Source organism: Lontra canadensis, unplaced genomic scaffold, assembly GCF_010015895.1.
Source record: "Lontra canadensis isolate GAN:19392208 unplaced genomic scaffold, GSC_riverotter_1.0 scaffold165, whole genome shotgun sequence".
NCBI classification, from domain to species: Eukaryota; Metazoa; Chordata; class Mammalia; order Carnivora; family Mustelidae; genus Lontra; species Lontra canadensis.
The window spans coordinates 2,020,294-2,043,837 of record NW_022631159.1 but is presented as its reverse complement, the minus strand read 5'-3'; the positions used below and the strand labels follow the sequence as shown (position 1 = coordinate 2,043,837).

At 39.9% G+C, this 23,544-nt stretch overlaps 1 protein-coding gene across 1 annotated transcript in view; it reads right to left on the bottom strand.

The window, feature by feature from the left end:
* GLDC (glycine decarboxylase) overlaps window positions 1-23,544 on the bottom strand; it is a 93,738-nt gene that overhangs the window by 35,887 nt on the left and 34,307 nt on the right. Inside the window, exons 8-15 of the mRNA XM_032845503.1 lie at window positions 21,548-21,644; window positions 15,474-15,579; window positions 13,554-13,693; window positions 12,904-12,984; window positions 10,598-10,695; window positions 9,812-9,896; window positions 9,609-9,650; window positions 8,096-8,238 (exon numbers count right to left, since the gene is read on the bottom strand). Of these exons, the coding sequence (XP_032701394.1) occupies window positions 8,096-8,238; window positions 9,609-9,650; window positions 9,812-9,896; window positions 10,598-10,695; window positions 12,904-12,984; window positions 13,554-13,693; window positions 15,474-15,579; window positions 21,548-21,644 (792 nt within the window). The remainder of the gene's footprint in view (window positions 1-8,095; window positions 8,239-9,608; window positions 9,651-9,811; window positions 9,897-10,597; window positions 10,696-12,903; window positions 12,985-13,553; window positions 13,694-15,473; window positions 15,580-21,547; window positions 21,645-23,544) is intronic.

The following is a 23,544-nucleotide window of genomic DNA, read 5'->3' as shown; positions in this document are numbered from 1 at the left end:
TTAAAATGGCAAAAAGACAAGCTACAGAGTGGGAGAAAATATTTGCAAACTACTTATCAAATAAACAGTAAAGATATCAAAGAGAGCCCAAGTAGAAAATGGTGCTGTGATGATCCAATACGGAAATGTGCTTAGAAATCCTAAAGAAGGGTCACCTGGATGGCTCAGTTGGTTAAGCATCTGCCTTTGGCTCAGGTCCTGATCCCAGGATCCTAAGATCAAGTCTTACCTACATCTGGTTCCTTGTTCAGCCGGGAGCCTGCCTCTCCCTCTCCCTGCCACTCCCCCTGCTTGTGTGTTCCCCATGCCTCTTTGTCTGACAAATATCTTAAAAAAAAAAAAAAAATACTAAGAAAGGTTTCCATTAGGATGCTGGAGATTCACTGGGTATTCATTGTTGCTGTTTTTATGTGTATGTGGGAATGCAAAGTCTTTTAGACCCCTTACTAATTAGGGGAATTTCCCATTTTGTGTGAGCCCAGGAGAAAGGCAGGGTCCTAAAGCCACCTGTAGAAGCAGGAAGGGACAGGACATTCCCAATCACTACCCATTAACAAAGTGCTGGACACATGACCCACTCCCAACCACAGGATACTCCAGTAGCCTGGGACTTCATCAATCTGGAAAGAGTGACCCAAGGAATGGGACAGTCACAGATTTTCCAGTGGTAGTGGTGACTCTTCCCCTGGAATAACCCTGATCTCTGCTGCCAGTCTCTCTTGGGTCTTGCCACCTAATTCATATGTGGATTTAAGTTTAAATTATATTATGTTACTATATATTATATTATATTATATTATATTATATTATATTATATTATATATTATTATAAAATCATGCATTCATGTGATTTAAAAATATGTATCAGTAAAACAAGCAACCCCCTCCCATTTTACCAGTCTCACTCTCCAGAAGGAAACCCAATTAAGGATTTCTTATGATGTATGTTTTGATGTTGAGCATTTTGATGTCAAACTCCCCTCATCCAAAAACTTTTTTATTTTAAAAATACCACCATCAAGTGCTCAGGAAGTGACTAAGTGATCCAAATGAAACATTAGCTAAGGAACTGACATGGTGAAACTGATCCCAGTTTCAATCCATGGCAACATCATCAGACACTCCCAAGAAAATAAGGTTAAAAAAAAAATGGCACTGATTCCTATCTTATGAATGAAATAAACAGGGTTAACTGACACTTTTCCAATACACGTACTTTGGAAGCAATAGGATTTAATCAGTCTAATGCTGTTGCTTACCTCAAGTACCCCAAAACTGCCTGGATCTCCTTTCCAATGAGGATATAATAAAAACCTCTCAAAAGATCATTCTGGAATGTTCTTACAATCTGTATCTAATTTGACATAAACTGAATTCTATACTCAAATTATGGTCAAGAAACATCTGAATAGATACAGCTGCTCTAACCATTCTGATATCTGAAGAGTACCTTAAAGCAGAGGTTCTCAAACTTAAGTTCCCAAACAAAGCATCAGCCTCACCAGAACCTGGTAGAAATTCAAGTTCTCAAGTACTGAATCAGAAAATCCTGTGGGGGGACGCCTGGGTGGCTCAGTTGGTTCAGCAGCTGCCTAAGGCCCACATCATGATCCTAGGGTCCTGGGATCAAGTTCAGCATCGGGCTCCTCACTCATCAGAGAGCCTGCTTCTCCCTAAGCCTGCTTTACCTGCCACTCTGCCTACTTGTGCTCGGACAAATAAATAAAATCTTTAGGAAAAAAAAAAAATCTTGTGGGTGTGACCAAGTGTGAGAACCATTGCTCCAAACCCTACAAACAGCAAAAATCAAAATATACTTTTGAGAGTTAAGGAAACTGGGGAAGGGGAGATCTTCTCCTTACTGTGTTCTATGTCCTCAAAGATGGTGCTCTTTTCTTTCTAAGATTTTTTATTTATTTGAAACAGAGAGAGAGGCAGTGAGAGAGGGAATACAACCACAGGCAGTGGGAGAGGCAGAAGCAGGCTTCCCGCTGAGACAGAAGCCTGATGTAGGGCTTGATCCCAGGATCCCAGGATCATGACCTGAGCTGAAGGCAGATGCTTAAGGACTGAGACACCCACGTACCCCAAGATGCCTCTCTTCATCCTTTACCATTCTCTTCTTCCTGGAATTCTGGGAAATCAGTCTCTAACCAGAGGAGGGTCTCTGCTATCTAGCCTCCCAGAGTTCTCTGAGAGGGAGGTTGTGGAGCTGCACCAGCCTCCGTGGAAAGTATGATCAGAGATTATCAATGGTATGAGCCCTGTTAAGAGCTATCAGTGACGTCAGTCATGAGCTCAAGGATGGGGGTGTGGGAGGTAGCAGCTATCAGGTGTTTGATTCTCCTTGCTCTATCTCCTGATAGGCACATGATGGTTGTGATTTAGTCTTCGAATGGCACTTTGAAAGTTCAGACCACTGGAAGATATTCTAACTAACTAATCTAACTAAGCTTACCTCTTTGGTGTTTGTTCAGGGCAACACACTCTCCAAAACAATGATGCACATTAGAATCACCTGGGTCAGGTATTAAAAAACCATGACTCTCCCCTCCCCAACCCGCCCTAGGAGATTCTGATACTAGTTTGTGGGGTAGGGAGAGCATCAGAATTCTTCACAGGCTCTCCAACTAATTCTAATAAGCAGCCACGACTGTGAATGGCTGCAACCCCAGTGTTTTTCACAGTATGGTGGCCAAACCCGCGTATTAACATCATCCAGAAATTTGCTAGAAATGTAATTTCTTAGGCCCCAATCCAGCCTTACTGAATCAGGAACTCTGACAGAGAAGTTTAGCAATTTAACAAGAACCATAGGTGATTCTCCTACACAATCAAGTTTGAGATCCATAGATTATTCTGTTTACACCTCTGTTTAAGAACCTTTCAGGTGGAGATTCTGGGAAACTAACTGACAGCTCCATACTCATGATCATAGTTTGCTGTTTTTAAAGATGAAAACAACTTCCTTCCTCTTATTATAAACCAAGGGAGCTAATAATAATCCTGGTTTGTCTTTCACTTTAGATACCAGTGAAAGGTGTTAATTACTGTTTCTGTCTGCCTTAAACGTTACATCGTAACTCTAACCCAGCAATTTCTGGAGTGCATCTGTGTGCTGCTGAATGATTTTAAGTGTGTCACAGTGTTTTAGGGGAAAAAGCCAAAGCAAGCCATGCTGGGCACAGTAGAAAATGGAAAGATAATGAAATTTGATTTGGTTACTTTCTTCACCAAACTGGAAGTGCTCTCCAGGTTTGTGGGTGGAGCAATAAATCAAGAAATGGGGACAAGCTTCTTAACATTTTTTTTTTTAATCAAGTCTTAAACACCTTTGGAATCTAACAGTCCCAGGAAATGGAGCAAGAAAAAGTTTTGCCATATGAGTTAAAGATTTCATGCCACAGTTGATCATAATAAAATCCTTTTTCAACCTAATCATCAGCCATTCCTCAATTAAGCTTCAATCAGATCAATAACAGCATGTGCCTTCTTGCTGAGAGAAGAAACCTACATTATGTCTAAGGAGGAAGCCCTTTGGAGGTCTCACATTTTCTGGGTGTTAACCCTTCCTCTGAGTTACTGAATTCCCTTTCAGAAAAAAAAAAAAAAATCCACTGAAGGGAAAGGTCCTGTGGCAGTATATACCTAGGCAGACACTATTATGGAAAGACCAAAAGCCGTCTGTGAGCATAATGTAGAACTCTACTGGATCAGATCAGAAAGGCCCAGCAGCAAAGACGAGGCGGAGCAGTCAGGACCACATGCAGGACACTCAGGTTCATGCCTGAAAACTGTTCTCCTACACAATCATCTTTAGAACCAGAGAGTTGTGTTAGGAGTCCACTTGGTGTTAAATTTCATTCTGTTCTTCAGAGCTTGTTTCCTATGCCCTTGTTGAAAGACTTTCTCACTTTATGTTTGAGTACTATGTTGCTACTAAGACTGAGGTAGAATATGGTTTGGAATGAAACCCAGGGCAGGTGTCAAAACCAGCTTTATCATGCCATCAGCTGACAGAGAAATGCTCTGACATTAGAAGACCCAGGGTAGAAATGAATCTGTAAGCATCTTACACTGTGTTTAATTGTTTCATAGTACGCATGCGCCCCACAATAAAATTAACTTCTTCTTAGATTACATAACAACATTTATCATGGTTGAAGAAGTTTTTAGTAATCTAGAAAAGCGTAAGGACAGGGAAGGAGAAAACCAAGATAAAAAAAATTAAAAAGCATAAGGACAAAAAGCATTGAAGTTCTACCACCTTGAGAAAACTGTCCTTCTTTTCATATACCTCTTCCCACCTACACCTCTGCATTAATACATAAATCAGTATGGCCATGCCTCAAAAAAAAAAAAAAAATCTGAGTATATACCCAAAAGAATTAAAACCAGGGACTCAGGTATTTATATATCAATTTTCATGGTAACATTATTCACAACAGCTAAAAGGTGGAAAGAACCCAATATCCATCAATGGGCAGAGATAAGCAAAATGTGGAGCCACACATACAGGGAAATATTATTCAGCCTTAAAAAGGAAATGCTGACATATGCTACAACATGGATAAAGACATTATGAAATAAACCAGATACAAAAAGACAAATATTATATAGTTCCACCTACATGACATACCTAGTAGTCAACTTAATAGCAGCAAAAAATAAAATCATGGTTGCCAGAGGTTGAGGTAAGACAGAAATGAGGAGTTGTTTAACTGATACAGAGCTTTGATTTGGGAAGATAAAGTTCTGGAGATGGATGGTGCTGATGAATGCAAAACAATGTGAATTCATGCTATTGAACTGTACTCTTAAAAATGGTTAAAATGGGGCACCTGGGTGGCTCAGTGGGTTGAGCCTCTGCCTTCGGCTCAGGTCATGATCTCAGGGTCCTGGGATCGAGTCCTGCGTCAGGCTCTCTGCTCGGCAGGGAGCCTGCTTCCTCCTCTCTCTCTCCCTGCCTCTCTGCCTACTTGTGATCTCTGTCAAATAAATAAATAAATAAATTCTTTAAAAAAATGGTTAAAATGCTAAATTTTCATGTCATGTGTACTTTACCACAATAAAAAATTTTAGAGTTGCAAAATATTCTAATGCTACTTCTTAAAAATTTTGCCATAATAAATATAAATATGACATATCATATTTATATCATAAAAATCATAGGATAACCAAAAAGGAAAAGAAATTTAGATGGAAAACTTTTCAGTGACTAGCCTCTAGAACCCTACAGATATACTGACCAACTCCAATTAGGTATAAATGAAAACACCAAGAAATAATCTCCTGATGATAATTACGACTGCACCCCATATTTTAGAAGTATAATTTCAGTGGCTGACACAATAAGTAAATTCTCCCTCAATACAGAATATCCAGGAAAACTTATATTTCTTCTTACAATAAATATGAAGGCTACATCGATACCTTGGATTGGAGTGGTCAATAGCCAGCAGGAAATTATGATGAATTAACCAATAATTAGTTAGCCCTGTGGGTAGACTAAGTATAATACTTAGAATATAATGAAACCTAGATATATAATTCACTTGTGGAGAGAAGATCAGCACAAATAAACCAAGAGGGTTCGAACAAGATAAAAATAAAATCCTTACATAGAGAATATATGGTGTATCCCTTCCTCTTTCCCCCAAACTTTAATCTCTGGAAGCATGATTTTCCCAACAAAAGAGTAGGGCATTTCCTCATCTGTCATAGCAGCCTCTGCTAAGAACCAGAAATATACCTCAATAAGCCTCAACTTTAGGCATGGCTCATGTTCCTTTCAAATCAGCTCTTAGAAATGAGGGTTACATCTGGGAATCTGTGAAGGTGGAGAAGGCATCACTGACAGAAAGGACATCCTAATAACAATCTCCTTCCCTCCTACAAAACTAAGACAGGATACTGAATCTCACTGCCAATCATATGAGTGAGGAGAGCAGGACAGAGATATAATAAGAAAAACAACAAGAGAAACTTCTATGACAGTGGTTCTTACCCTTGCCTTCAAACTGGAATCACCTGGGAAGCACTCATGCCTGTGTCCCTTACCTTACCCCTGTCTTTCCCTATTAAGATTACAATTCCATCTGGGACTGAGATCTGGACACCAGAATCTTTTAAAAACTCACCACATGACTCCCAATTTCCAGCCAGGGTTGGGAACCATTGCTTTAAGGGAAGGCAAGCTTCCTTGTCCTTAGGTTCCGTCTTTCAGGACCCCAGCTGGGCCCTCAATGAGCTGCAAAAGCTAAGGGCTTAAAGAGTTTAAATAGTCCTGAACAATTACTCTCCCATAGGACACAGAAGATGTAATCATATTCCATCACTAGAGGGCGAAGTTTCTTCATTTTCAACATTTAATTAAAGTATTATTGCCACAGATTAATAATTCACTCAGGTTTCTCTCTTCCTTTGAAAAGGGGGAGGGGCAGACTGATGATGTTTTAATGAAGGTATGAAGCCTGACTTTCATGCATGTCATTCCTTCCTATTTATAAAATCAGGATTTGAGAAGCTATTATTAAAAGAGCTCTGTGTCCTTTCATTTGCCATATGCCCCATTCCTAAAGGGTTTGTATTTTATAGGATGTATGTTTTTACATAGTGCATGACTTTGCTGTAGAGCTTATGTTACCAAATAGGAGGTAGGGCTTGATTGCAGCTAAGATCTAATTACTTTCTATTTCAGAGAGTGAGACAATAAATGTTTCAGTTTTAAAATCATTTGATTTGGGGGGTGCCTGGGTGGTATAGTTGGTTAAGCCTCCAACTCTTGGTTTGGGCTCATATCATGATCTCGGGGTTGTGCGATCAAGCCCCCTGTCAGACTTCTCACTTGGCAGGAAGTCTGCTTGAAGAGTCTCCCTCTGCTAATACCCCCTACAAATAAATAAATCTTTTTAAAAAAACATTCATTTTTGTATCTTTTTAAAATTATTTTTATTAACATATAATGTATTATTTGACCCTTGATTTTTTTATCTTGAAGTCTGCATTTCTAACAAGCTCCTGAGTGATGTAAATGCTGAGGTTGCTGGTGGAGTATTATTATACTTCGAGTAGCGGAAGGTGGCGAATCCAGCCACAGAAACGCAACTCTTCTGAAGATACTTGAAACGTGAACTCATGCTGATAAAAGTGTCTACCCATCTCTCTCTCTCTCTCTCTCTCTCTTTTCCCTTGAAGAAAGATCACAAACCAACTGGATTCCAAATTGGATGTATATCAGAATCATTTGTTTACTTCTTAAAAATAAGCTGTCTTAGTCCTAACTCCTAGAGATTATGATCAGTAGGGCTACAGTGGAACACAGACATTTGTATTTTATTAAGTACAAAAACTGGTGCTAGAGCCTTCTGCTTTAAAAAAAAAACAAAAACACCTCACTGTTCTTCAGAGTTTTTACTTTACAGATAAAGAAAGAGGCCAGGATGGGGGCAGGGAACTTTCTAAGTTATTAGTGATAGCACAAACTAGGATCTAGGTTCTCCTGACCCTACTGGATTGAGACACTGCCGCTTGCTAGGAGTTAACATGTGTACTTGATTCTAATTCTAATGCGATGTCATTGATGGATATAGTAACTAGTTTTCAAAGATGGCCCACAATGGAACACAACTCTGGACATTCACACCTATGTGTTGTCCTCTCCTGCATTCAAACTGGGCTAGCCCTGTCACTTGCTTTAATAGATAGAATTCTCTGGAAGTCATGCTGTGAAACTCCAGAGGCTGAGCCTTAAGGGGTTTTGCAGCTTCCACATTCTTCCATCATGGAACACTCCACTTTGAACTTAGACATCATTCCAGGATGAATGAGCCTCAAGCAACCACATGGAGAGGTATACCTGAACAAGAACCAAGGCCCAGGGCAACATCCTCCACTGAGCTCTCAGCCCATCATTAACTTGCCATCCATGTGAATGTGGCTACTAGCTGGACCTTCTAGCCATCCACCCCAGTGGAGTTAACTGTCTACTCAACTCTCAGAATGATACGAAATTGTTGTTTCAAGTCTCAAAGTTTTGAGGGGGAGGGGTACTATACCAAAAGAGATAGCTGAAAAGACAGAAGAAATCTCTTACCTGTTAGGCTGGAAGGAGAATCGGTCATAGCCCGTGAGTTCACATAAGTCTTTCTCAAGCTCTTGGAAAAGTTGCTGATACCCTTGAGCTTGGTCCAGAGGCACAAATGGGTGAATGTTTGCAAATTCTTTCCATGTGATAGGCTAAAGAGCAACAGGGGAGAAAACACATGCATATGTACAACTGTAATAGTAAGAACAATACTAACTTTAATAATGATGACAATAATGAGTATAGCAATAGCTAGCACAAAGAGTGTTTACTATGTGACAATAATGAGTATAGCAATAGCTAGCACAAAGAGTGTTTAAGCACTTTAAATACATTAATTCATTAAATCTCACCACAGTCTTACCAGATAAGTACTCTTACTGCCTTCATTTTGTAAGTGGGTCAGAAAAGCCTAGAAAGGGAACTTCCACAAAAATATAAACTTTTTTTTATCTTTTCAGGAACAAAAATCCCCGAAATAGATTTATATCCATGAAACCCAATGAGTTGTTTCCGGTATGGTTTACGGCACATATATTTATTCTCTCTTCGCTGAGCAGAACAAGACACAAACAAAAGCAAATGGGGAAAATGCTTCCAATCACAACATAAAATGATTTTCTTGTCTGATGGGTTTGTCATATCAGAATAATCCTATGGAAAAAAAGGAAGAGGACAGTTCTGCTAAAATGGATCCTAGCCTAGGAGAGATATTTATCAACCACAAGAGCAAGTTACACAAATCTTCTGTTGATACAAGAAATAAATCAAAACCTGCAGTCTCTATCCTTCTGGCACTGTGAATGGATTCCTAGAAAGAAGGCTAACGTTCTAAATTCTACTGAGCTTAACAACTACAAGTTGATAAAAGCATTGCAGGTTTAAAAGGGGGAATAGGAGGGGCAAGTGGATGGCTTAGTCAATAGACATGTGACTCTTGGGTCTCAGGGCTGTGAGTTCAAGCCCCACATTCAGTGTGGAGATTATTTAAAAATAAAATCTACAGATAAATAAATAGGGGATAGGAAGGTATGAATATTATATATTTAATCATTTTAATTTAAATTCAATTAATTAACATATAGTATTAATTTCAGATAATTTTACTCAAATTTAAATGATCAAGTTACAATAAAATTGGGGTTTCTCCTAAAATTGTTGAATAGCAAGGTAAAGATGGGGTACCTGGGTAGCTCAGTTGGTTAAGTGTCTGCCTTTGGTTCAGGTCATGATCCCAGGGTCCTGGGATTGAGCCCCGCATCAGGCTCCCTGCTCAGTGGGGAGCCTGCTTCCCCCCTCCCTCTGCCCCTCCCTGCCCACTCGAGCTCTTTCTCTATTTCACTCAAACAAATAAATAAAATCTTAAAAAAAAAAACCAAAAAAACAAAAGAACAGCAAAGTAAAGAATTATTCAGGTAGTTATTAAATCACAATCCCAGTAGCTTTCTCCAGTTATGTAATTATGTACAAGGTAGAACACTGCTCCTACTAAGTTCCCTCTTAAGAGAAGTATCCTACTTACTGCGAGTTCAGATGAGCTGTTGAGCTTCATGGTACAGGACCCCTTTAAGAAGCATATCCAAAATGAATCACATTAGTGATTTCCTCTTGACCCTCTGATCTCCCCACATGGCCACCCCTTCATCCCTCTTGCAGCATATCAGATATATCCAAAGAGGTGGGACCAGGGTTAGGGTTAGAAGTAGGAATAAAGACAGCAATTACCAGTGGAATCATGCTGTGAACAAGGGAAATGTCTTTGTTTTCCAATTTCTTCATGTATCGTACAATATTTGTTTCTGAGTGATAGCTGTGAACACAAAACACATGATTTGGGGCATTATTATGAGGTAAGAGTCTATACACATCCTCCTGAAAGATAAGACACACAGGTCCACCTTCAAAATACTGATCAAACTGAGCCATAGGCAACATGCCAACAAAAGCCTCAGAGGAAAGTAAAGACACAGAACCCCCACGAACCTCAGGGGATGCAGTAGGACAAGAAGCTTCTGTGGGTAGGAGGAAAGATTGGGAAGAAGAGTACATTGAGTTCCTGGGTATCCACAGTCCTCTCTTCCTGACAAGTGGGATTAGGGGTTAAACTGCCAATGGAGCAGAGCCACCAAGAGATGGCTTTGCTAAAATCAGGAATAGAATCCTTATGGAGATGGTTTATTAGAGAGCCATGGCTGAGCTACAATAACCCGAGCATATCATAGTTAGATCCAGAAGCTACTCTCTATGGGTGCCTGGATGGCTCTGTTGCTTAAGCCTCCCACTCTTTGTTTTGGCTCAGGTCATAATCTCATAGGTCGTGAGATCAAGCCCCATGTCGGGCTCCATGCTTAGTGGGAAGTCTGCTTGAGATGCTCTCCCTCTGTCCCTCCCCCAACTTGCACACTCTCACTTGCTCTCTCTCTCAAATAAATAAATCTTTAAAACAAATTAAGCAGCCACTCTCCATTGTACTCCCAAGCCACAGCACACAATGCACATAACCACACAAACCTGTTGAACACTTGATGTGTGAGGAAAGAACTAGTTCTCTTGAAAGCAGTCCCTGGAATACCTCTCCGCTCCTCGCCCATGCTTTCAGCAACCAGCTCCTATGTGGAGAGACCACAGACTAAACAGTGGAAAGCATGCCTGGAACCACCTGTGGAGATCCAGGCTTCTGGTCGGCATGTACCCCAACAAAGCACTAGAGATCTACTACCACTGCCCAACCCGCTGGCATCTGGCATGGTGAGATAACAGGTATCAGGAGTCATGAATTGTGGCAAATATCCAGAGCATCATTTTTAAGTTCTATTGACATTTGTCACAGGAAAAGAGGAAAAATTACAAATTTTATTGCCTGCCCCCATCCCCAATAAGACGTCTCCTGCATGTTCCTTGAGTAATGAAGCAAGTTCTAGTAAGTTATTTTAAAGGGCTATCAGAAAAGTTATGATGGGGGGCGCCTGGGCGGCTCAGTCAGTTAAGCAGCCAACTCTGATTTTGGCTCAGGTCACCATCTCAGGGTCCTGCTTCTGGCTCCGCTCTCAGCGGGGAGTCTGCTTGAGATTTTCTTTCCCTCTCTCTCTGCCTCCCACCTCCGTGCATGCTCTTGTTCATGCTCTCTCTCTCAAAAAAGTAAATTAAAAAGAAAAGTTATGATGACAACACTCACATAAGTATTCTCCTTTGTCAGTGCTTTCATTTGTGAGAACAATTCTAATAAAATACATGTGCCAAGACCATTCAGTGGGGAAAAGGATAATCCCTTCAACAAACAATGCTGAGAAAAGTGGGTATCCATACAAAAGAATGAAGCTGGACCCTTACCTTATACCTTATACCATATGCCGACCCTTACCTTATACCTTATACCCTATGCCATATACAAAAACTAACTCAAAGTGAACTAAGGACCTAAATTTAAAAGCCAAAAGTATAAAACTCCTAGAAGAAAACAGAGGCACAAATCTGCATGATCTTGGATTTGGATTTTGGTTTCTCAAATAGGACATCAAAAGCATGAGTAACAGAAGAAAAAGTAAATAAAGTGGACTTCAATTAAAATTAAAAACTTTTGCATCTCAAAGGACACTATCAAGAATTAAGAGACAACCCACAGAATGGGAGAAATGTTTGCATATCATATCTGATAAGGATTTAACATCCAGATTATATAAATGCATGTCTTGTTCCTCATTCTGCTGCAGGCTGATAGTAAAGCTATCTAGAGCCCTTGGTGGGTGCTCCATAAATATTCCTTAAATGCATGGAACCTGGGGTTAAATTCAATGCAGAGTTCTAGGGAGAAGACAGCTTATTCATTCCGATTTATTAACTAAAGCTTAAAAAAGAACAGTGTTGCTATCTCTTTGATGGTTTACAACTGTTACCTGATACTGAAGTCCTCTCTTAAACAATACATAGATGACCAGGATGGCACTGTTCAGCACTCTGGAACCTATTTCTACTTGTATAGGAAACATTTCCTTCCACTGATGCATTCAACAGTGTTTACTGAGTGCTTCCTATGCACCGGGTCCTGTAGAGTGTTGTGATTAACATCTTGCCACAGGTTTAGGTAGCTGCTGACTGTTCTATCATCTTCATTCCTTTCTCCTCACATGGCCCTGCTATTTCATTTGCTTTAGAAACCAACTCGGTCACACTGAACTGCCCCTAGTTCACATTGTAATCTTTCTCCTCTAAGCGTTTATTGTTGCTCTTCCCAGTGTCCAGAACACCTCTGGCCCCAACCACCTTGTTCTTCAATTGTGCCATCTCCGATTGGATAACTCCCACCCATCATCATTCAGAGCTCAGCTTAGGACAACTTCTCCAAGTCTTGGGGAGAAGCTCCTCCTCACAGAGCATCTTCAGATATCACCTAGTATGACATATCACCTGGATTTTAATCTTTTGCATGTCTGAGTCCCCATTAGACTATAAACTCTGTCAGGGCAGGAATCATGTCTAATTCACTACCATCCTCAGGGCCTCAGTACCTGCCACGTTTTAGGTGTTCAATAAATATGTTACATGAATGAGTATTTTCCCAAAACTGACATAACTAAGACACCAATGTCATGATTCTCCATATTAGGGTAGTTTCAATTAAACACCATTAACAAGCCTCCCATGTAGCCCGGCTGCAAGGTATTAGCTAGGGCCCATAGCAGTGACCACCAGCTGTCAGGGATGGTCAGTGGCATAATTTTAACAACAGGCCACCCAATGTCACACATGGAACAAGAGACCAAGTCATCTTTGACAACATCTCAGTTTTTATGAGAAATGCACCTTCTTAATTTACTTACTGCAGATGACTCACAGCCAAAGATCCACAACAAGTCATCCAGATCTTTTTCATTGACTGTTTCATCAAGAGAAATCCCAAGCTACAGAAATGAAAATGAAAAGGCAAACATCAGCCCTAAACACCAAGACCAGCGGAGAAACCCCAAGAGAGGTCAAAGGGAGGAAGATGCTGGATAAAACCCTCAGTTATTCCAAAATATCTGGGTGCCACTGTATCCAAGTTGGCCCGTGACTAGATGAGTCTGAGGCTTCACAAAGTTTAGAGTTTTAGGAGCCACCTCCAGGCTCTAACAGTCTGGTGCCTGTAGGTCACCCCTATTGACACTAGATTCACTTACCCTTTTCTTTCCTTAACTTAATTTATTATATCACTTATCATGTTTTACCTTCAACAGTCATATTGTGAAGGGTATTATGAGAAAATATGTGGCTTAGAGTCCCCTACATGAAAACACAAAGTCTTCAGTAAAGCTAAGAATGAATTATCCTTTATTTAAAAGTCACAATGTTCCTAGTGGGAAATGAAGATTGTTTAAAAACATAGATTGTGCCCAAAATTCCAATGCTTATTTTTTTAAGAAGAAAATTTTTAATAAGAAAAGTCAGGAAATTTTAAAGTAGTTTTAAAAATGGGTAAGTTTTACTTAACTGTGCCATCCTCAAAGAGCCGAAAATTGATTTGCCGCTGAGCGGCCCGGTCCAAGACCTCTTTCACTGAGCAGCCACACTGAATCTTCAAAGTGTCAAAGAACAAGTCATGCTGGAGTTGATGCCCTGCTCGCTTGAGACCTAGACAAGACAGGAGAGCCATGAGTCCCCAACAGAAATCTGCTCTGTAGCCCCTGACCTTTCACAGAGAAGTAAAGAGGTAAACTTTTTTTTTAAATTAAGATTTTATGTATTTATTTATTTTAGAGAGAGAGCACAAGCAGAGGGAAGGGGTGGGATCAGCAGACTCTGCGCTGAGCGCTGAGGATCCTGAGATCATGACCTGAGCTGAAATCAAGAGTAGGATACTTAACTGACTGAGCCACCCGGGGGACCCAAGAGGTAAATTTTAACTATAGTCTGTTCCTGATCTTAGCCAATGTTTCAATAGCTGCTTTTTTTTTTTTTAAGAAATTAAATGCTTATTACTATGCTATAGAATATTATAAAATAAATACATATTTAAAAAAAGAAAAGTCACCATAATCACCATCCAGAAATACTTGCTGATTACAATTTGGTGTATATTACTCTAGAATTGGGGTGTGTGTGTGTGTGTGTGTGTGTGTGTGATATCACATACAGTTCTTTATACTTTAAAACATTTGTAATACATAAATAATTTTTTTTCTATAGCTCAATATCCAAGTCATCTTTTTAATGTTTAATCACTTACTATTGAACATTAAGGTTGTTTCTAAGATTGTGGTTATTATAAACAACGCTTCAGTGGATATCCTTTACATCCTTACTTGATTACTTCCTTTAGATAAATTTCTAGAAGTAGAATTTTTTATTCAAACTTAGGCACATTTTTAAAGCTTTTGATAATGTACTGCTTACATGCCCTCATAAAAGTTATACCAGCATGGGTGTCCGGGTGGCTCAGCCAGTTAAGCATCTGCCTTCAGGTCAGGATTTAGGGTCCTGGTAAGATAGAGTCCCATGTTGTCAGACTCCCCGTTCAGCATAGAATCTGCTTCTTCCCATCTCTCTTTGTCTGTATTCTCCCTCCCTCTCTAATAAATAAATAAAAATCTTTAAAAAAAGTTATACCAACATCAGCATTCTTTTTAATCTTTACAAGTAATGGGAGAAAACGATATTGTTTCAATTTACATTTCCTTAATAGTAAGGTTGAAGTTTTATGCTTATTGGCCATTTATTTGTGTATTTGCTTCTTTTAAAATTACATTTAGGCTCCTGGGTGACGTAGTTAAGCATCTGACTCTATTTCAGCTCAGACTGTGATCTCAGGGTTGTGAGATTGAGCCCTGCATCAGGCTCTGTGCTTTAAGACTCTCCCTCTCCCTCTGCCCCTCCCCCTGGTTCTCTCTCTAAAAATCAAATAAATAAATCTTTAAAAAAATTAAAAAATAAAATTACACTTAATGTCCTTTGCCCATTTTTCTCTGAGTGATCATTCTGCTGATGTTTATCGGGTTGGGGAGCAAGTAAGAGATCTCCATATTAAAATTTTTAACACCCAGTCTATCAGAAATGTTGAAATAGTTTTTTTTTTTAAGATTTTATTTATTTATTTGTCAGAGAGAGAGAGAGAGAGAGAGAGCGAGCACCCGTGCACAAGCAGGCAGAGTGGCAGGCAGAGGCAGAAAGAGAAGCAGGCTCCCTGCCAAGCAAGAAGCCCAATGTGGGACTCGATCCCAGGACACTGGGATCATGACCCAAGCCAAAGACAGCGGCCTAACCAACTGAGCCACCCAGGTGTCCCAGAAATGTTGAAGTACTTTATTTGACTTTCAATTTTGTAAACAGTATTGGACACAATTTTTCTATTTTGCCTACTCAGGTTTATCAGTCTTAATATGTCCCAAAGTTTTTAAACAGATAAGTGACTCACCTTCAGACAAAATCAAAGTGGCATTATGTACCCTCCTAGCAATATGCTCCAGCCCATGGGAACCATGGTAGATTGCAAACATTGCAGCCATGTTTGCCAAGAGAGCCTAAAACAACAAGAACATTTAAGGAATCATGCTCAACAATATGATGAAGACAATTAGTGAGAAGAAATATTATTTTGACCTGAAATGCCAAATTGAAAACAGGGACCAAAAAAATGATCAGATTTCCTGCATTCTCCATTTAAGTGGGGGACCATTTATAACCTGCCTATCTCAGGGGCAAACACAGCATCCAAGACACCCTGGAGTCATGACACTAAACCTTCAAATTTGACCACCATAAAGGAGGAGGATGAAACTTTATAATCATATCACCCATAAGGGGGGGGATGGGGCTGTCATTAAACACTGAGAAGTAGTATTTCATGTAGGAAGACAATGGAGTAATAAAGGTGTCAGAAAAAAAAGTGAGATCTAAGAATTTTATACTCAAACAGTTCAAAGATAAAAGCAACAAGCCATTTTCAAATACACAAGAACTCAGAAAACCCAATTCTCCTGAGAACGTAAATAAAGTGCTAGAAGCTGAATTTCAGCCAAACAACAGATGAACGGAGATTGTGTGAAAAAGGACTACTGAAAATGAAAATGCAGGACACAGGGGAATAAAACCACAATGATCTGGCAGGACATACATTAGAAAGAGAAAATCAGCACCTATTGGCTATTCCCTGCTCACAGCAAGGTCACTTTCTCAGGCAAAGATATCTCCCTTGACCACGGGATTGAGGTTTCACAAAAACATTTACAGGGAAGCCTGTGTTTTGTGTGATGAAAAACAGAAAGGAATGGCACTGGAATTTCTCAGAGTAAGGGGCACAGTCAGCTCAAGGATGTGCAGTGAGGAAGTCCTGCATGGGAAACAAGGAAAAGGATCCACTGTGATGGCATGTTGAGTCAGGAAAGAGGATAAAATAAGATAGCTAGGATAAGAGACCAAAAGGAGTTACAATGTGGCAAAAATTGATGGAGGCCCTCCTCGTGCTTTTCTCTTCTTCCTGGTCCCATCCCTCATTTGCATTATCGCCCTAGATCCGGCCAATTAGCAATCTTCTAACCATGCAATACCATCCCGGCCCCCTAGGAAACTGGTCCCAACTCAGGTCTCAGATTCCTACCCTGCCCAGCCTACTCTATTCTCCCACTGCCACTCCTATTTTACTAGGTAAGCACTATAAACTCTGAAGTTTTCAGTCCCATTTGTGACTTTTCTCCTAAGGTAGTAAGTAGGTCAGTAGTTAGTTCAAGGTCATCTTCACAGCCAATCACCATGGAGTGGGAAGGGAACCTGAGAAACATAGTGCTTTAAAGTTGGATGATATTCAATATTGGATCGATTTTGTTAGGTACAATTTTCTCAACGAGGCTGCCAGAAGGAATCCACGGGACCACTGCAAAACAAGAAATAGTTCTCAAAAGACGCCAGAAAGGGACACCTGGCTGTCTCAGTCAGTTAAGCATCTGCCTTTAGCTCAGGTCATGTTCCCAGTGTCCTGGGATCGAATTCCACATTGGCTCCTTGCTCAGTGGGGATCCTGCTTCTCTCTCTGCCTGTCACTCCCCCTACTTGTGCTCTCTCTCTCTCTCTCTAGCAAAAAAATAAAAATAAAAAAGATGCCAAAAGTGAAGCCAACATGCAAAGGAAAGGACGACATCTGGAGCACCTGGGTGGCTCAGTTGGTTAAGTATCTTAACTCTTAAGCATCGTAACTCTTTTTTTTTTTTTAAAATAGGTGTAGGTTTTTTTATTTTTTATCTAATAACTTTTTTTTGGTTGTTTTTTGTATTTTTTTCTCATTTTATTTATTTATTTATTTATTTATTTATTTATTTTATAAACATATAATATATTTTTTCCCCCAGGGGTACAGGTCTGTGAATCGCCAGGTTTACACACTTCACCGCACTCACCATAGCACATACCCTCCCCAATGTCCATAATAACCCCACCCCCCCAACCCCCCTCCCCCCAGCAACCCTCAGTTTGTTTTGTGAGATTAAGAGTCACTTATGGTTTATCTCCCTCCCAATCCCATCTTGCTTCATTTACTCTTCTCCTACCCCCTTAACCCCCCATGTTGCATCTCCTCTCCCTCATATCAGGGAGATCATGATAGTTGTCTTTCTCCGACTGACTTACTTCGCTAAGCATGATACCCTCTAGTTCCATCCACGTCGTCGCAAATGGCAAGATTTCATTTCTTTTGATGGCTGCATAGTATTCCATTGTGTATATATACCACATCTTCTTTATCCATTCGTCTGTTGATGGACATCTAGGTTCTCTCCATAGTTTGGCTATTGTAGACATTGCTGCTATAAACATTCGGGTGCATGTGCCCCTTCGGATCACTATGTTTGTATCTTTAGGGTAAATACCCAGCAGTGCAATTGCTGGGTCATAGGGTAGTTCTATTTTCAACATTTTGAGGAACCTCCAAGGCATCGTAACTCTTAATTTTGGCTCAGGTAATGATCTTGGGATTTTGAGATCAAGCCCCACGTTGCACTTTGCACTGGGCATAGAGCCTGCTTAAGAGTCCCTTTCTCCCTCTCCCTCTCTTTCCCTTTCTATAAAAAAAGAAGAAGACATCTGAGAACACAGAAATAGACTTTCTTACAAAAATTCCCCCAAGAGAGTACAGTAGCTCTGTGGACTCTGTATAACAATTAGAAATAAATATAGAAGCACTACAATACCTTCTAGTCACGGAAAGGGCAAGTCAAACAACCCATGACACTATGTATGCGAATGCTTATGACTACTTCTGAGGAATAGAAACTCAGGCCTGATATTCACAGAATTCTCTGGAATCCTCTTATCACAACAATCTTGCATAATGTAGAGATGGTTCTTTTCCACAAAGAGGAAACTGTATCAAGTGACTGGCCAACAAATTGACAACAAATATAAAATCATTTTTAGAAATCTTAGAAAGGCTTTAGAACTCCAAAGTTCAAAGAAATAAAGACCAAGAAAATTCAAATTTCCTGGATAACCTGGACAAACTTAACGTAACTAGTATACTTAAATAAAGTAATAAAAAAGTATAATCAAAAACTCATAATTAAAAGTTGCTCAAAATCATTAGTTATAAGGGAAATGCATATTAAAACCACAACGAGATAACACTTCACACTCACTAGGATCGCTATAACTGAAAAGACAGGCAATAATAAGCATTGGCAAAAATGTGGAGAAATTACAATCCTCAAATAAAATATTCCCTGATGGAGGGAATAAAAAATGGTGAACCCCTTTGGAAAACAGTCTGGAAGTTTTTCAAAAAGTTCAATGTGGGTCAATAAAATGGTGTAGTAATTCTACTTCTGGATATATACCTAAGAGAACTGAAAACATATGACCCCATAAACTCTTGTAAGTGAATGTGCATAGCAGCTTTACTCAAAATACCTAAAAGTGGAAACAACCCAAATATCCATCACTTGATAAATGGATAAACAAAATATGGCATGTCCATACAATGGGACAATATTCATCCATAAAAAAAAATAAGTATGATTCATACCACAATATGGATGAACCTTGAAATCATTATGCTAAGTGAAAGAAGCTAGGCACAAAAGGCCACATACTGTAAAAATCCCATTTATATGAAATGTCCAGAATAGGCAAATACATATAGGAAGAAAGTAGATTAGTAGTTCTCAGGGGCTGCAGGGAGGGGAGAAGAATGGGGAGTGACTGCTTCATAAACTGGTTTCTTTTTGGGGTGATGACAATGTTCAGAAATGAAATGCTAGTGATGGTTGCACAACTTCACAAAAATACTAAAAACCACTGAACTGTATTCTTTAAATGGTCAAATTTTATGTAGAGTTATAGCTCACTGAAAGAGTTAATGAAATGTAAATTATACCTCAACACAATGACTTTAGAAAAAGCTAATGAAAAAATTGCTTGTGGTAGTAGAACCCAAGAAAAAAGAAGACATAAAGAACAGGACATGATGCAAAGTCAGATGTCTGTGAAATATCACAAGTTTATAGAAATAATTTTTAAAAAGAATTCAATAACACACTTTCAGAGATTAAAAAAAAAAAGGCTTTGTACTACCAACAGTGCACAATTAAGACAATTCCAGCATGGAGCCTATTATACTCAAGAGGAAAGAGGCAGTCACGAGAACACAGAGCAGTCGCTAAGGAAGCAGAAAGCTGGAGTTAAAGGCAATAGTGTTCAAGGAGCATCTCAAAAGATTATCAGTCATCTCCTAACAAAAAACATTAATTACATGCTTATAGAGAATGACACTGGAATTATGAGCAACTGCTTTATGCAACCAATTATGAAAAGAAATTCATGAAATGAAATAGACAATGGATAGCCAGAAGCTTTCCAGAATGAGAAGATAAAAATCAGAGAAGACAGGGGCATCTGGGTGGCATAGTCAGTTAGTGTCCAACTCTTGCTTTCAGCTCAGATCGTGACCTCAGGGTCCTGGGATTGAGCAGCACATCAGGTTCCACACTCACTGTGGTGGAGTCTGCTTGGGATTTTCTCTCCTGTCTCCCTCTACTCCTTTGCCCCCCACCAACTCTTTCCCTAAAATAAATAAATAAATCTTTAAAAAAAAAGAATCAGAGAAGGGGCACCTGGGTGGCTCAGTCGTTAAGCATCTGCCTTCTGCTCAGGTCATGATCCCAGGGTCCTCAGATCAAGCCTCACATCAGGCTCCCTGCTCTGTAGGAAGCCTGCTTCTCCCTCCCCCACTCCCCTGCTCATGTTCCCTCTCTCACTATCTCTTTCTCTCTCTCAATCTCTGTTAAATAAATAAATAAATAAGTAAGTAAACAAGCAAATAAATCTTCAAAAAAAAAAAATCAAAGAAGACAGAGTTGGGCTATTTCCAAGGCAAACATCATTTTAATAATTGCTGAAAAAGATGGAGACCTTTGTTCAGCCCAAGTTCACCTGTAAAATTAATTTCAAACATTGAAGCAGAAAACCCCTTAATGCATTTATAACCAGACAGATATCTTTTGCAAGTACATGAGCAGAACAATGAGGAACAATAAGTAGTTGCAAAGGAAGGGGAAATATGCAAGCAGGGAATTCAACAAATGAGGGGTAAACTACAGAAAGTAATAGCATCACATAAAGTTCAATTTGTTATCAACAGAGGAAAAACTCTTGACAGCTGGCTCCTTCCTGTGATAACAGAAGAGCTCTTAACTAACTAAAAAGCAGCAGCCACCTTTTTGAGGCAATAAGACAAGAAAACCTACTGAGGAAACTAGTCCAAAGACCAAAGGCTATAGAACCAAATATAAGATCTTATTATCTACTGCCCCTGGAGAGTCTTTCTAAAACCTGGTGGTGGTGCTTTCAGCCAATGCCCTAAGAGAAAATGCACTGTATTGCCCACTGAGATGTCGAAGAGAGCTCTTTCTCTCACCCTGAAGGAGAAGATGGATCTAGAATGGACTGGTTGCTCAGGAAGAATCCTCCACCTAAGCCCAGAAACTGGCCTGGTCTCAAACACTACTCCCTCTGATATGAACCCTGGGCAACTTCCAAAATCATCAGGAACTTAGGAAGCTACTCCTCTTTTATTCCATCCTTTCAGGAATGTTTATCCTGAGTCCCCAACAAGAGTACCCCACGACCACCACCAAACAGTCAATCTTCATCACCCCTCAAGCATAGTCATGTTGCCTTCCTCATCACATTCCTAGAGGGCTTCCATTTCAACCCTAAGGAAAGTGCTCAGTCGCATGCCACCCATAATGGACCTGGCCCAATGGCCAAGAACGCTAGAAACAATGAAGTATCACGTATATTCGTACATAGAGCTCTAGGAAAATACATTATATTTTGGTTCTGACAAGACCACAGGGCTTCTCTACCAGTAAGATCACACCATTTCTGATGCAAACACTGGCCAATAGGTAGTAAACGGATGAAAGAACAATTGAGTGAATGCATGAGCAGCTCATTTCTGTAGATTCTAAACGATTCAGTGGGCAAGGCAGGCATGTGATCTACCTGAGCTGTACAGATGTTGCTAGTAGCCTTGTCTCTCCGGATGTGTTGTTCCCTGGTTTGAAGAGCAAGACGATACACTTCTTTCCCAGTGGCATCTCTGGTCCGAGAATAAAATACTCAGTTAATACATATGATCATAGCACCAAGGGTGGTCACAAATGGACCTATTTCTTTCCTTCCCAGCTTGAAAGGAACCCAGAAAATGTATTTGGCTGCAAGGCCATAAAGAAACAATTCCTAAGCCATCCTGTTTTAAATAGGACTAATAATTTTTAGTATACACTCTGAGGGAGGAACTGAGATATATACAGTAAGACTAGCAACCTTGAAAGGAAACTTCCCAGGAATTACCCAGACTAATATAATGATGGTGAATGAGGATTCAATTTAAAATCAAATTTAGAGAAAATTCAATTTCACTTTAAGCATCTTGGCAGACACAGAAAAAAAAAATATCTGACAAAGGAATCAACTTCTGCACTAGAATCTAAAGCAACTGTACTGCTACAAAGAAAAAGAATGTGGTGAATCAACAAATTGTACACCTGAAACTAGTATTACACTGTATGTTACCTGGATTTTAAGACCTTAAAAAAAGAATATTAATAATCTTACCACTTATTTCTAAGAAAAATTTTCCTTCTTTCCTAATATAATTAAGAATTTGGCTGGAGGCACCTGGGTAGTGCAGTTGGTTAAGCAACTGACTCTTGGTTTTTGCTCAGGTCACAATCTTAGGGTTGTGGGATCGAGCCCTGAGTAGGGCTCCTCACTCAGAGTCTGCTTGAGATTCTCTCTTGCTCTCCCTCTGCCCCTCCCACTCATGTTTCTTTCTCTCTCAAATAAATAAATAAATCTTTAATAAAGAGTCCTGAGATGGAGTTTGGAGTTGGACTCCTTGCTTAGTGGAGAGCCTGCTTCTCCCTCTGCCACTCCCCTTGCTTGTGCTCTCTTCTCTCTTCTCTTTCTGACAAACAAATAAATCTTAAAAATAACATAATTTAAAAATTTTTTTTAAAAAAGAAAGATTCAACAGCCTTGTCCTTTATTTCACCAAGCTATGGGGTCCATTTTTCAGAAAGATAAGAAACTCAATACAAAAATCAGCAGATATGGGGCACCTGGGTGGCTCAGCTGTTAAGTGTCAGCCTTCAACTCAGGTCATGATCCCAGAGTACTGGGATCAAGCCCCGCATCTGGCTCCTTGCTCAGCGGTGAACCTGTTTCTCCCTCTCCCTCTGCCTGCTGCTCCCCTTGTTTGTGTTCTCTCTTTATCTCTGTCAAATAAATAACTAAAATTAAAAATTAAAAAAAAAAATCAGCAGACAGGAGGTCCTGGGTGGTTCAGTCAGTTAAGTGTCTGCCTTCAACTCAGGTCATGGATGATCCCATGGGTCCTGAGATGGAACCCCACATTAAGCTTCCCACTGAGCAAGGAGCCTGCTTCTTCCCCTCCTCTGCCTGCTGCTCCCCATGCTTGTGCTGTCAAATAAATAAATTAAATGTTAAAAAAAAAAAAAATCAGCAGATGGAATGCCTGGGAGGCTCAGTCAGTTAGACATCTGCCTTCAGCTCAGATCATGATCCCAGAGTCTTGGTATGGAGCCCCACATCGGGCTCCTTGCTCAGTGGGGAGCCTGCTCTCCCTCTGCCTGCCTCTCCCACTGCTTGTGCTCTTTCTCCCAAATAAATACAATCTTAAAAAAAAATCAGCAGACAACAATATATTAAATTCTTTTTATTAGAAAATTTTCTGCCTCATTTCACCTGGTAAAGATACATCACTGAAAGAAGCAAATGTAAAAATTGAAGAAACTGGGACACCTGGGTGGTTCGGTGGGTTGAGCCTCTACCTTCAGCTCAGGTCATGATCCTGGGGTCCTTGGATCGAGCCCTGCATCAGGCTCTCTGCTTGGCAGGGAGCCTGCTTCCCTCTCTCTCTCTCTCTGACTGCCTCTCTGCCTACTTGTGATCTCTGTCAAATAAATAAATAAAAT